At 40.6% G+C, this 15,501-nt stretch overlaps 1 protein-coding gene across 1 annotated transcript in view; it reads left to right on the forward strand.

Annotated features, from left to right (window-relative positions):
* CCDC178 (coiled-coil domain containing 178) overlaps positions 1-15,501 on the forward strand; it is a 421,150-nt gene that overhangs the window by 156,855 nt on the left and 248,794 nt on the right. Inside the window, exons 15-17 of the mRNA XM_058676893.1 lie at positions 11,722-11,784; positions 12,829-12,990; positions 14,470-14,583. Coding sequence (XP_058532876.1) covers positions 11,722-11,784; positions 12,829-12,990; positions 14,470-14,583 — 339 coding nt within the window. The remainder of the gene's footprint in view (positions 1-11,721; positions 11,785-12,828; positions 12,991-14,469; positions 14,584-15,501) is intronic.

The raw sequence follows: 15,501 nt of genomic DNA on the forward strand, positions 1-15,501 counted from the left end.
AAAGGCAGGCCCATAGAGAGAAGAGACGGATAAGTCTGCTGTGCACTGGTCCATCAGCCAAAACTAGGCCGATCTAAAACCAGGAGCCAGGAACTCCTTCCAGGTTTCCCACACAGGTGCAGGGTCCCAAAGCTTTGGATCATTCTCTATCACTTTCTGAGGCCATAAGTAGGACCCTGAATGGGAAGTGGGGCAGCCTGGAAAGGAACCAGCACCCATATGGAATCCCATCTCATGCAGAGTAAGGATTGAGCCATTGAGCCATTGAGTCGGGCCCAGTAAAGACTTCTTACAGCATCTTTAGTTCAGTCAACAGAACAAAGGAGCTCTAAAAATCTAGAGTTTAATTAGTTTTTATTCTGAAGCATTTGTGCCATATAGTAAGTTGGGTCAAGAGAATGTTATTCTTTATTGAATTATGAATCTGTATTATAATTTTGATTTTAATAAAGTTTCATTACAGTAATGGCCAAATTGATCACTGCTGCTATGTTTTTTTAAACCATTAACAGAAATGATCGTGTTGTTAAGATAATCAAAAACAGTTTATGCAACTACTTTATTTTATATTTTAGAACAATGTAAAATTTAATTTTTATTGATAATATTATATTACTTCTGTATTAATAATTAAACTTGCTTTGAACTTTCTTGTCTTCCTTTAACATAAGCAGCCTAGAAGCTCAGCATCATCTATGCTGCCCATAATCACTCTTCATCTTTCTGTACATATCTATAATTACATCTTTGGTCTTGCATGCTTTTGCTTGTTTCTGTCTTTTGTTTCTTTCCCTCTTTCTTTCTGCTTCTTAACGAATAGTTGCAGAGGTGGAGAGTGAGAGCAAACGAGTGTGAAAGAGTGTCTTCCATTTTCTGGGTGCCTCATCAAATTGCTGCAGAGCCTAGGTTTATGCCAGGGCAGAGCCAGGAGAGAAGAGCGTCGTCTTTGTCTCCCATGTGGGTAACAGGGACCCGAGCACTTGGACCATCGTCCAGTGCTTTCCAACACACAGAAACAGGGAGCTGGATCAGAAATGGAGCAGCCAGAATATGAACCCGTGCCCCATACAGGATGCCAGCCTCAAAGGCGGCAGCTTGAACTGCCATGCCATAATGCTGACCCAATTTCATTACATTTTAACTTAGGATGAGTTTTACTTTTCCCTTCTCAGGCAGAATACTTTGCCTACACTGGGCTAAGAGGAAGTCATTGTCTGAAATGTTGGCAACATCTGTTCATGCTCATGGGAAATGGTAGCAGGGTATAGGGAAGTGGAAGGGATGTGGGGGGATAGTGGATTCTAAGTGCTTCAGGTGGATGCATTATAGTCCTTGGTTAGGCATCAGACAAGTTAAGTTTCCTGACACATTTTTGCAGGAAAACATAGATGCAGAAAATATGATGATGATAATAAAGCACTGGACTTCCCTGGATGTTGATGGCACAAACCATTGGAGGACATCATGATCACCATTTGCCTTGCTGTTAATAACATACGGGAACACAATTTCCTTCTCCATGGTGTTGGGTCAGTGCTTTGTTTGCCTGAAAGCAGGTGGTAAATTGACTTCAGTATTTCTGTTTAATTCTCTGAATTTTCTGCTTTTTTTCTCCCTTGTTCCAGGCAATAATGTCTGGGTGGAAAGAGCGTGGAACTTAGAGTCATATGTTTCTTAATTTGAGTGCTGGTTCTGTCTGCCATAAGCATACTGGGGATACACTTAACCAGTCCTTAGCCTGAATGTCTCATTTCTTACATGAATATGACAATACTGCATTGTACCACTGTGTGATAAACAAATCAGAGCTGACATAAAACATTTAATCTGGAGCCTCACAGATAATACAGCCTTAAAATATTAGGAGTGACTCATATGAAAAATATTCCACATAAGCATAAAATAGTTTTTGAAGTCTTACACAAAAGATTTTTGAGGACGTTTCCTGATACATGTAATACATGTACATTCTAAATGAAACAGCAAGTAATGAATCCTTTGGGAAACTGCTTAATAAATCCATTATCTTTATCTCCTACCATAATGTCACAGACAAGAATGCATTGTTATCCAAGTCTGCTTGTGTGGCCAGTGACATGTGATAAGGATGGAGCGATATTGTGAAACAACTCATGTGCTTGGGAATAGCCAACCTAGTGTAAATTTGGACTTTTCTGGAGTACGATTTGTCAGCAGACCTAAAGAACTTTGACTCAGCAACATTATTTCTAAAAATAGATTTTCAAGAAACTGGACAGATAATAGAGCTGAAGCAAGCCAGCAGAGCTGTATATTTAGGGTATCTGCTACCAATCAGCTCTCAGGAAATACAGTCCATTGCCGCATCACCAACTCCGAGTGGTTGGAACGAAGTAGATATTCCGTGTTCATTGACCATGCATATGAAGTTGGACATAATCACAGAAAATTTACATATGCAAAAGCTCTAAAGAATCGATAATTAAAAATATGAGTATCAGGAAAAAAAAGTTAATTCAAACAGGAATCTTAAAAAGAAACCTCAAGCATAGAAAATTAAACATATGAAGAGCAGGAAAAATTATAAACAAATTCAAAAAGGAATCCTAAAATCTAGTGTAACTTTTGCCTTCTTTCAGAGGCAGAGACTGAGTCTACTAAAGATAGCAATTTTAAACTCAGAAACCAAAAACGAAATCACACCAAAAAGCCACAGTATCTGCTTGAAGATTCAGAGTAATTTATTATTTCTATGTTTTAATTATTTTTTATTTTTGATTGTTTTTACATAGTTGGTTATGGTGCAAAGGGACCAAGGGCTATAAAAAGGTGGGTGAGACCATTATTTCCACAATCTCTTTTTTTCCTTCCTACATTTGGGGAGGGGGAGATAGGGGGAGAAGACACACCTGGCCTCCCAACTGCCTGTGCACCCTAGGGTGGAGGACAGCCACCCAGCGTCATCCCAGGGTCCCCGATGTGGGGCATGTTCTGAGGGTCCTGCTCATGAGGTTTCAATAGTTCAACAGTTCTGAATTATCCACTCCAAGCATGATGAAATCTCTTCAAAATCCACTGGTTGACATAGTCCACCTTAGAGTCTCCATTTCCCCAGTTATTCTCTGCCAACACTTGGCTAGGGTAGTCGATCAGTTTGTTCTGTCCTCTGTCCTCTGCTGTGGTACTAGGTGTCCTCTGCACACTCCAGTATACTTTCATGTCCTCTGTGTGCTCCTGGATATGCTGTCCACTGCTCCATCTAAGCCACTGAGGAGACTCAGCTCTGACACATGCACTCCACAGTCAGACTATGGTACCTGCAATTCTCTCCCTGGTTGGGGTTCTGAGTCCAATGATTCAGTTGGGGAAAATCCCAAAGAAACCTCAGTTGAAGTGATCCCAGACATGATCTTGTGTGTGCTTGCCAATACACAGTCTAGCTCAGTCTGTCACCCCAATCAGTTTATGCACATTCTAGGTATTGCAACTGCTGGGTCAGTTCTCTCTCCAGCCCTGTCTTTTACACAAACCAATGGGTGTTGCAGCGCAGGCCATTCCTGCCCACCAGAGACTCAGCTCTCACACAAACCAGTGGGAGCTGCAGCCTAGTCAGAGCGACCAGCAATAACCCTCACCAGGTCTGCGCCCCTATCCTGGTTCCTGTGCTTGCCAGTATATACAGTAGACTGATCCAGTCTGTCACACATCCCATTGAGCTTTCCAACATGGATTCAGACTAAGTTAAACTTTGAAGAATTTTTCAATGTTTTTATGTTTTAAAAAAAACCTTCTACATATTCTCTCTCTCTCTCTCTCTCTCTCTCTCTCTCTCTCTCTCTCACATACACACAGACACACAGACACACAGACACATACCCACCCACCCACCCACACACACACACACACACACACACAAAGCATCTTAGCATATTTACAGAGAGCAGCATATCAAACATCTGTAAGTTAGGGCTGTGGCAAACAAAAGTGTCATAAAAATGTACAGTCAAACCCATAATTATCATGTCCCATTGTTTCAGGCTATCTTAGTTGTTTTCTCAAACCTTAGATTTTGCTTTAAGATTTCCAATTTTTCTTTTGTCCCCAATCTCAAGCCTTACATAATGTGAATTCTCCCATTTTCTCATAGTGCTGTTGCTACAAAGTGAGGTGATGTGATTTGCTTGACTCTGAGCTTAGGTCCATTTTTAGTTGGTGTTTGCTTCCCCCATTTTTTTCTTTAAAGTGAGTTCTGCACACCCAGTACTCACTGTTCATCTTAGCTGTCTTCCATCCTAATGCGGAAGTCTCTTCCTGGCGCATAGCTCTCTGCTGCCACCGTCTGGTTTCTGGTTGCTAGAACCAGACAGTGGGTCAGAGGCGAGTGTAAGCGCGGTTTCTTTCCAGCCTCTGAGACGTTGTCCCACCGTTTTACAGCTGTTCAGAATGATCTTTGGGTCTCTTGTTTTTTCTCCAAAGAAGAATCGAATGATTGTAATAGGGACCTTATGTTTTCTTTCTCTTCTGTCCTTCCCAAACACATTTGCTAGCCCCTGATCTGAAGAATACAGAAATAGGTAATGTGAGGAGCAGCCTCTGCCCAGAGGGTCTTAGAGGAGTGCTCAATGAGGGGACACTCAGGCCGCTACCCTCCCCAAAGCATAATGGCAGTGTATAGTAGCAGGTGTGTTCCTGCCAGCTGCTCGATGAACTTTACGGACGTTGAAGGGCAGAGTCCCCGTGGTGCAGGAGCATGGGCCCTCGTTTTTGCACACACTCCCTGGCAGCAGCTCTGCAGACGGAGAAATGACAAGGGTCCCAGGACGAGGATGTGGAGCCCCTTGCTGTGCCTTGATGCCCTTGCGTCACCCTGTGTTCATGCAGCCTGACTTTACCCAACTGGTGAATGAAAATGTCACAGTATCCGACTCCAGCGTCACATACCAGGTTAAAGTAGACTTGGAGCTACCAGGCAATTAGAGGATGGACACACTTCTATAACTCACGTCCAAGTTTATCTCCCCCTTGGTTGGTGCTTGTAATTGGGCAGCGTGCATTATTGCACTTACCTGTTGTAACTTTAAAAATGTTAACTTGCTATGTGTTTGACTGTAGGATATTTTGAATGCTTATAGGATATTTTGAATATCCTATACCAAATAATGAGTTTTTGAACCATATATACATTGTGTAATGAGCAAGTAAAAGTGGTTCACATATCTGGCTTGATACGTTACTCGTTTCTTTGTTATGCCTCCACTGAAAGATTCAGCAGCTTGTTTGAATCTGAAAGACTGTTTTTGAAATACACATTTCCTCACATTGACTTTCCTCAGCAGTCTAGACCGCTTACTTTACGGGGCTTCTCTCAATATGGGCACTCTGTTCGTGATGAAATTCAGGTTAAATACTTTAGAGAGGATTGTTACATAAGCATAATATTGTTTCAATTAAACATGCCCAAAAGCACATGTATGTCTCATTACCACAGATATTCATTCTAATCATGCAGTTAAAGTTATGACCCATGGCCAACAAGTTTATCCATTCCCTCTTTATAATGAATGTGTAATCAGGTGAATGATTCATTAGGAATTGCCATTTCTTTTTCCCAGTCATTTTCACCCAGTGGATTGAGAATCTCTAAGTAACTGTTGGTAGGATCCAGTGCTGGAGCAGCTGGGAACTGGCAACTTACCTGAACTTTGATGCCCCTTACAAAGCCTGGCATGAGATGGTGCATAGGTCATGTTCCCCGAGCTTTCAATCAATTCATCAAGCTTTTAAACTATACAGCTAAGCTAAGGCAGATGTGTAGTTGTATTTATTGTTATTTCAGAGGCAGAGAGAGATTCAGAGAGGGAATTCCAAGACAAGACATGATTCTCCACATGCCCACAATGAGACTGAGGCCCAGGTGAACCTGGGAGCTAGGAATGCAGTCCAGGTGTCACATCCTACTGGCAGGGATCCACTGCCTCCTGGACTTGACATTAACAGGAACAAGGAGGAGGCTGTAGCCAGAGCCAGAACCTAGGCAATCCGTAATGGGATTTGAGTATCTTTTTTTTTTTTTTGGTAAGATTTATTTTATTTTTGTCATTGGAAAGGCAGATTTACAGAGAGAAGAAAATACAGAGAGAAATATCTTCTGTCCACTGGTTCACTGTCCATGTCTTCAATGGCTGAAGCCCAGCCAATCGGAAGTCAGAAGTTAGGAGCTTCCTCCGGGACTCCCATACTGGTGCAGGGTCTCAAGGCTGTGGGCCATCCTTCACATCCTTCGCTGCTTCCCCAGGCCACAAGCAGGGAGCTGGATGGGAAGTGGAGCAGCTGGGTCACAAACCAGTGCCTATATGGAAATGGTGCGTGTAAGGCAAGAATTTAGCTTTATCACACCAGGCCCTGTTTGAGCATCTTAGGTCTTCTGGTTCACGTAGCCATGAATAGATTGTGCAGGTGCTGCAAAGTTAGAGCCCAGTGTCTTTCCTATCACATGTGACTTCACATCTCAGGATGCTAGCCAGGAAGGAAAACACCAGTGTTGTTAGAAAATTTGAATGGACGCCATCTCTCTCCCTCCCTCCCTCTCTCCCTCCCTCCCTCCCTCCCTCCCTCCCTCTCTCCCTCCCTCCCTCCCTCCCTCCCTCCCTCTCTCCCTCCCTCCCTCCCTCCCTCCCTCCCTCTCTCCCTCCCTCCCTCTCTCCCTCCCTCCCTTCCTTCTTTCCTTCCTTCCTTCCTTCCTGCCTGCCTTTTGGAGGTGATCTTCCAAAAGCTCATGGAAAATTGAAATTTAATGATACATTTTCAGGGTAAGTATTTGGGACACTGGTTCACTCAGCACTCGGCTGCATTCCATTTCGGAGGACCAGCTTACTGTGGTTCCCTTTGCCCTTCTGTTGATATGTACTCTGGGAGGCAGTAGATTTTGACCTTAATGACTGGTTCCCTGCCACCTAGGAGGGGGTTCTGGATTCAGCCTGGCTCTGGCTCATCTCAGGCTGCTGTGGTCACTTGGAGAGTGAAGCAGCAAGTGGAAGATCTCTCTCTCCTCTTGAAATCAAAGAAGTGAATATTTAAATATACATTAATATCCATGCACAAATTTTAAATCTCTGCATAGTTTTTTCATAATACAGAGTTCCATGAGCTTTCAAAACATCCCTCTTTGGAAGGTGTACATAAAGGATTTACTCAGCAAATATTCTGTGACATGAATGGAAAGAGAGGAAACAGTGCTTTCTGTAAAGTGCTGCAGACTGGGTCCAAGCTACACTCTCAGGCAGTCCTGGGAGCTTATCCTTATCTGAAGAGTTAGTCATGTGACAAAATCCCTTAGTTTCATGGCCCTGGTTTTCCCACATTTGAAAGTGGTGTTGGTAGTTACTTCAATACATGGATATGATGGCAAACTTACACACGTATGTGCGTGTATTCACAGGCAGCCTGCTTTTTGCACAGCATCATGTGAGCTGAAATACATGCCTATCAGAGCTTGTTCTAATTTTCATTATCCCCAATCAATGTGCACAAGGCTTCAGTCAACATATAGTCCCCTAAAATTGTGACTGCATATGTACACCTGTCTTTGCAAAGCTTTCTGGAATGTGCTTGTCTGATTCTCACATTATTAAACCAGGAAACATTTTCACAACCACTGTGGCTCTTTGTCATTCTCCAGTTTATCTTTCTGAACATTTTCAATGATGGTGCAATCAGTATTTTTCTAAGCATACGCACTCTAGTTCTTATGTTAATTCTGCCTCCTGGTAATTTGTATTCATTTAATCCTGATTCTGTTCTAGGCAGCTACATAATTCATGTTGCATCATTAAAAGGTAGAAACTTTTCCTACTCCTCACTTTCCCAGCAGGTTTTGTTTCAGTTCAAACCCTGGCAGCAACACTAGACTGGCACCTGTCCCACCCTAAGTGTCCACCTCCACCCCATGTATAGTAAAGGGATCTGCGTCACAGAACTGAATGTGCCAGTTTCCCGGAAAGCACCATGGCAAGGATATTGGTGTATGTCACCAAGCTATACCCTAAAAATTCCCATCATGTTAAAAAGTCCTGAGAATCTTATGGTCCTGAGTTATTTAATCAATAAGTTAAAGCCCTGCTTCCATGTCATACCAGCCTTCTGTGTGGGGCAGTCATCTATGTGTGTCTATTTCACTGCAGGTCAAAAAGCATGTTGTAGAGATCAGATACGGTAATACTGCAGAGTGTAAATGTAATAGATTTTATCTATCATGGCTGGTAGTATATACACAAGATGTTTGTTTTTTTGTTTTTTTTAAAGATTTATTTATTTTATTACAGTCAGATATACAGAGAGGAGGAGAGACAGAGAGGAAGATCTTCCATCCGATGATTCACTCCCCAAGTGAGCCGCAAAGGCCGGTGCGCGCCGATCCAAAGCTGAGAACCAGGAACCTCTTCCGGGCTCCCACGGGGGTGCAGGGTCCCAATGTATTGGGCCGTCCTCGACTGCTTTCCCAGGCCACAAGCAGGGAGCTGGATAGGAAGTGGAGCTGCCGGGGCTAGAACTGGCGCCCACATGGGATCCCGGGGCGTTCAAGGTGAGGACTTTAGCTGCTAGGCCACGCCGCCGGGCCCATGGAAACACAAGATGTTAATAGTGTTAATAGTGTTAGGTAGATTTAACTGCTCAGTCTCCCCTTAGGGGTCCACTAAGGCCCTGGCTTAAAGGGCCCGACTTCCTTCCAGGGCATCTCATGTTCAAAGTCTGCTGAGCTCAAGAAGAATGCCTTGCCATCGTCATCCGGCTTGGAGCACATCCGAAGGTCTGTTCTCACCCTGTGGCTCCCACTGAGGTTGGCCGAGGTCGTTAAGCTCAGTCCATCTCTCTGCCTAGTGCCACTTGGTTCCTCTGGCAGTAACAGGAGTTGGTCCCAAGTGTGAACCATTCCAGAGTCAGCTGTATGGGGGTGGGGAACACTTCTAGTGACACTGAGGAAGACGAATGTCTGCCCTCTGGAGCCTGGCACTTCCTGGCACTGTTGCTCACCTAAGTCAGTCTGTGGCACTTGCCAGGCTGCTTTGAAGGGCTTCAAAAGTCAATGATTTTCCCGGGAACGCCGTTTCTTCTTGGCATGTTGCTAGAGCTCCACTGGGCCAGTCAGATTTTCAGTAGCAGAGATGGTCCACTGAAAGTACCCTCATGACTTTATGTCTGTTCCAAGTGTGAAAAGGTACTTTTTTTTTTTCTTGTGATCAACCCATATTTGACTTTCCTGCTAGGTTCAACACATTTTGAGGTAGTGCAGGAGATGGAACTGGAAAACCTCTCTGAAATGCTACACAGAAGCTTCCAGTTAGAGTGGTGCTTTTGGCACAGCTGTTAAGACGCCATGTGGAATGCCTGCATATTCGTCGGAGTGCTGTGTTCAAGTCCTGCCTGTACGGATTCCAGCTTTCTGCCAGTAAATGCCATAGCAGGCAGCAGGTGGCGGGTCAGGTGGCTAGAGCCCTGCCCCGCACCTGGGAGACTGAGATGAGTTCCGCGCTTCAATCCACCCCAGACATTTGAGGTGTGAACTCATGGTCAGTTCAATAAATAGGTTTTTAAAAAGAAGTCTCAAATACCTCTCTAAGGAAAGTGCGGGTTTGTCCACTGATAACAGATTGATTTGATTTTATAGAGTTAATACTGGTTTTCAAAAGTGTACTTTTGGGCCAGAGCATTGGCTCAACAGACTAATCTGGCAGCTGACTTGCACCAGCATCCCATGTGGGTACCCATTGTATCCCAGCTGTTGCACATGCCATCCAGCTCCCTGCTTGTGGCTTGGGAAAGCAGCAGAGGATGGCTGAAGTTTCTGGCTCCTGCATCTACCTGGGAAACTTGGAAGTGGTTCCTGGCTCCTGGATATGGGTCTTCTCAGCTCCAGCCATTGTAGGATGAACCAGCAGATGGAAGACCTTGTCTCTCTATCTCCTTCTTTCTGTAAATCTGGCTTTAAAATAAAAGTAAATAAATATGTTTTTTTAAAAAGTGCAGTTGAGGCCTCATTTTAAAACAAATACAGTTGTCTTGCACTTGTGGTTTCAGATTTCCTGTTGATTCTTAAACTGTTTTTGCTATAATTCCTACTATTTCTTAGCTTTATATCCTTAAGTTATTTTTGCAGTGTATTAACTTACCTAAGAGGCTTACATTTGTTTAAGTAATGGGCTGCTCTCTTATTAGTTGTTGATTAAAAAAACTTGAGTGAATGTGTGAATGATTTTTAAAGAAGCACAAAGTAGTAAATCCATTTGCAGCTATGTGGAGATTTCTAAAGCACACGTATTACTTAATATTCTTTATTAATTTTCCTAATCTGCATAATATGTTATTCACCACTTCACCTTTGACCTATTCAAAAATTCATCTCTCCACTCCCTGCTTTTAATTAGTTTTCAGTGAAAGTTCAATATAGCATTCTATCTTGGAAATTATGTATTTTCCTCTAGTCTATAAACGTATTTTAAATTTTGTTTCTTTTGTGTGTGTGCGTGTTTGTGTGTTGTTTTTATTATTCCTCTATGTTACAGTTCCATAGGCTCTGGGATTTCTCTTAGCGCCTCCCCAACTCCCCCTACCCCATTTCCCCTATATCATTACAATAGCATAGTCCTTTATAAATAGTCCTAAGTCTGTCATTCTGCTATTTCAGTGTATTCTGATATTGTAGGTATGGACAATGGCATGCTATTGTCATAGGTGTATAACTTGCTTAGATTTGGGGCAGGTAACTAGTAAGAGTGACATATTAAATATAATGCTTCATTTATCACCCTGTTTCCTTCTTTGGGATTGTTCCTTTACTTGAGGAGATTATGATTCAAATGGGTTGCTCCATCTGGAGCACAGGTTGAGTTGAAGGAAAGGCCCAAAGACTTGTTCTTCACATTACCTCTATAGACTCGGGGCAAGGATGAATGATCCTATAAGGAAGTTGTTATTAGAGACACTTCTGACTTTGCTCTGCTGTTCTTCACCACGCTCTGACATCTGGAGGACCACCGGACATTCAAACTGCCTCTTCACTCAAGGAGCTCTAAGAGGGAATTATACAACAGAAGGAAATTTATGGTTCTTCCAATTCTTGGTTTTTTTTTTTTTTTGTGATACTCAGCAATCTTGGATAATTTGTTCAACTTCCAAAGGCAGAATTTCTCCAACAATTTTTTTTAAACTCACTAGCTTTCAAGGAGCTACTGAAAAATAAGTGAAAAAAAAATACATCACTTCTAACCAAATGGAGAAGTTGATATTATTTCTCAAACTTCACATTTGAATTGTATCTCTCTTATTTTTCAAAGCTGACTATGCTAATTTGGGAACATAATATTAAGTATTAATATGAAATACAGCAGTGTGATAGTACTTTAAAATGGGGAACTGATGACTTTCTTCTAGGTTTCACTTTCTGATTACTCCACTTTTCTATGTTCTGGACTATAAGGTATGAACTAAATGGAACTAAATTTTGTAGTCTTGTCCTGATGTTACGTAAAATAACTATTTTGCCTCAAACAACATTAAGCTTTTTTTGAAAATTAATTTTTATCATTTTTGTATTTTTTGCAGCACTAAGCTTTTTTAAAAAAAACTTTATAATGCACAAATTTTAATGGATATTTTACTCTATTGCAACATAAGTAAAATATGTCTTGTGTAAGCAATTCGTATTCTGTGAATAAAACTCATTTTTAAAAATTTGATAACATACAGGGCAGAGAAGATTTCTTGAAAAAGCTTATTCGAAGTCAAGTGGCTGCTGGGATGGTGATGCAGGTAATACTAATTTGGTCTCAATATTTTACTCTTTCTTTAATTTGCATTTTACTTAGCATTTTAAATTTGCCTGTAATGAGGCATCTTGTCACTACGTGGTTTGCAAGCCAGCAGTTTTCTCTCCTTAGCTGATGACAGTTGCCCTCTGTGTACAACTAGCTGTGTCTGCTCATGCATAAAGAAACTGACCTCCCATACACATATCTCATTTTGTAGCTTAATGGGAATTCTGCCAGTCTAGTGAAAGGGCAGGGAGATCTTATTCTGAAGTGTCTAACTCTTTGGTTTGTTTTGTGATGATGTTATGTTTTCTTTACTTTTAGTGTCTCTCTCAAATTTCTTTATTTAACCCTGAAAGCAAAATATGCTGTGGTGTTTCTGCAGCACAGATTTGAATCTAAAGCACTGTGTTCAGCAAAATCAACTTGAATTTTAAAATTCTTATCTACTATTTGCATGTTCTTTGAAATCCTGCTTGGGATTATTTGATCTGTAACACATATCTGGAATATCTCCCCTTCAGAAATATGTACATGTTTGAGATTTTTGTTACAAGGAAAATGAAATCAAGTTACAAGACAATACAGGAGCATATTCTTGGGGATTATCTGAACCTTTGATTCTCTTTGAAGCAAACATAAATTTTGTGATTTTTCTATTATATGTCTGCGCATTTATGCACAACAATGCCACAATCTTTCTGCCTAACGTTTTCTTACTAACTTCCTGTTCAGTATGTGTATGTGTTCTTAGGTGGCAGGCATTGTATATATTCTACTGTTTGTTCCTGGGACTATCTTCTGTAACTTCCTGTCTACCTATCACCACTTAAGCATGTTTGAGCTTTATTGCCTATTAAATTTTTCTCTCATTTCTTATAATGATAATCAATGCCCTTTTAATCTACTGTATTTGAACTCATTCCTTTTCTATGCTGGCATATATTTGATTTTTAAATAACAAAAAGATGACTACCTGGATCAATGTTAATAAATGTTTAATTAATTAATAACCAAATGAATTATTTAAAATCTTTGCTGGCAGAAAAGAATGTTTTCCATTCAAGAATCTCAGTTGCTGGAGAGGCAGGATCTTCTGCAAAAGAAAGCCATATACAGCCTAACCATTGCAGGCATGGAGGAACCTCTAAGTCAGATGGAAGAGGAAGCTGAAAGAATCAGAGCTATCCACCAAGATCAAACTAATGTAAGTGTCTATGGCCAACCCAGAAACTAATTTGTACGAATATTGAGGCTGGTAAATCATGCATTAAGTTTATGCAATTCCATGGAAAATTGTGACTTCACACAGGAAAAACATGGACAAACCAAGTAACCAAGAGTGCTTCAGGACCTCTCCACTGGTTTGCAGTCTGTATAGCTGCATTTGCTGACTAGGGTCCCATGCTCTTAAGAATGCTCTTAGGAAAAGTAGTATTTAAGTGGATGAATGGTGTCTTTTCCCACTGTGGTCAGTTCAACCAAGTCTTCAATTCTTCTTAACAGAATACAGAAGCTGTGGTTTCTTGAACTCTTTTTATGTCATAAGGAATCTTGACACTTTTTTTCGTGGTAAATTGTGACTGTGTTGCAAATGTTAAGACCGAGTGAAAAAATATTTTCAAAGCCACAAGCTAATGGCAGTAACTGATATGACTAGCCCTTCCCAAAGGAAAATTTAGTAGATAAATATGTTCACATCGTGTCATTAGTCTTCTGGAAACGCAGAGGGTGTGGTAAGAGTTATACATTCCTGTCCTTCCTTCCCTTATGGGAAAGCATGCGTTAAATGTATTTGGGCCATTTTTGTAGGAGTCAACTTTTTGTTTGAAAATGATGATGCAAATTGATACTCTTGGTCATTAATAATTTTCAAAATGTCTTTATCAAAGAAATTCTAATTTATAAGTACTCTTATTATAAGTGCTTAGTTTTGTAAAGTCTCCCTCATGTGCCAGACAAACCATTATAGACTTGAGATAACTTGAGCCCAGACTGCCTGAACATTGTCTGTAAGATCACGAGACAGAAAAACCACAGGCTCTGAGTACTACTTTATTTGGGGTCTGAATTGCCATCCCTGTGCTCAAGTAACAAATATATCACTGGTGCTAGCGTCTAGTGGGACAATGATTTTAATAATAAATCTACCTTACATTAATGAAAGAGTTCTTAATTTCATCAAAAGGCTTGGTATAATTAAATATGTATGATAATGCATTCTAAAACAGATTAATATAGTGACTTTCTTCCCTGATTTTATGATAGTCATGATTTTGTGTCTTTTCATGATTCAATAATCACTTTTTATTATATTTTAATAGTTAATAAATACATAAATTAATATATATAAGTTAATATATATAGCTAATAAATAAGCACTGGAAAGGATTAGATTTTGGCACATTTTCACAATGATTATTAATAATTTGTATTTGACAAAAGATTTAGTATGGCATAATAGAGATTTTTTTTACTAAAATTAATTAGATTTTGGTTTTGTGAAGTAATGCAAATAGAATATTGTGATTTTACATATCATGGTATATATTATAAGGCATGTGTGGTGATTTTCCAAAGTAAAAATTGTTGTTTTTAAAAATAGCCACTTGGATACATTTGATCTAAACCATCACAAAAATTGTCAGGTAAATGCTGTACGTCTGAACACTTGGATGTCTTCTAGACACTGAATGAGGTACTTGAGAAGAAAGCCAATGTTAGAAGAAGGGTGGAAAAAACAAAGAAAAACTTGAAGAAAAGAGGGAGAAAAACTCTTGAAGCACTAACAGAAACTGAGGTGAGAAATTTTAGAAAATAATTTTGACTTTATATATTTTTTGTAGATATAATTTTATTTTTTATTTTTTTTTAATATTCATTTATTCGTTAATTACATTGCATTACATGACACAATTTCATAGGTACTGGGATTCCCCCCCTTCACCCCAAACCCTTCCCCCATCATGAATTCCTTCACCTTGATGCATAACCACAGCTCAAGTTCCGTTGAGATTCCCTAATTAAAAGTTTACACCATACAGAGTCCAACATCCCACTTGTCCAGTTCAAGTTCAACGGCCTCTTAGGGAGGCCCTTTTTTATGAATACAAAAAATGATTTAAGCAAATTTAATTAGAAGTAAGCTTCTTGCTTCTAATGGATTGTACTGTTTGCGACAGGACACAGAAGAACACACAGTTTATTTATTTATTTCCTTTTTCTTTGAGAAGGGGAGGGAACTCCCTTTTGCTGATCCACTCCCCAGAAGTTTCCAGTAGCTGGCGCTGGTTTTAGATAGATCCAAGAGCCTAGAGCCCAGTCAGGTTTTCCCATGTGGCTCACTGCGACCCAAGTGCTGGAGCCATTGTTTGCTGCCTGGCAAGGTGTGTGTTAGCAGAAGCTGGAATTGAAAGTGCAGCCAGACCTTGAGCCAGGCACCCTTGGTGTGGAATGAAGATATCCCAAATGATGTTGTCCCCTCACCTCAAGCTCCTGCCGCTATTTCCCTTTATAGAGTCTTTCCTGCTTCTGCCTGCAAAAGGGTCTGATAGCCTAATCCACATTAAGTACAAGTACAATTGAAGTTGGGTTCTTGAGGTAATTTGATTTCTGTAATTGTTTTATGCTGACTCCTGTTGCTTGGGAATTGGAGGGAGCAGTGAAAAGAGAGGAAAAAGAAAGCTAAGAAGAAAAACAAAGGAATGAAACAGAGAGA

The sequence above is a fragment of the Ochotona princeps genome, chromosome 18 (genome assembly GCF_030435755.1).
Source record: "Ochotona princeps isolate mOchPri1 chromosome 18, mOchPri1.hap1, whole genome shotgun sequence".
NCBI lineage: Eukaryota > Metazoa > Chordata > Mammalia > Lagomorpha > Ochotonidae > Ochotona > Ochotona princeps.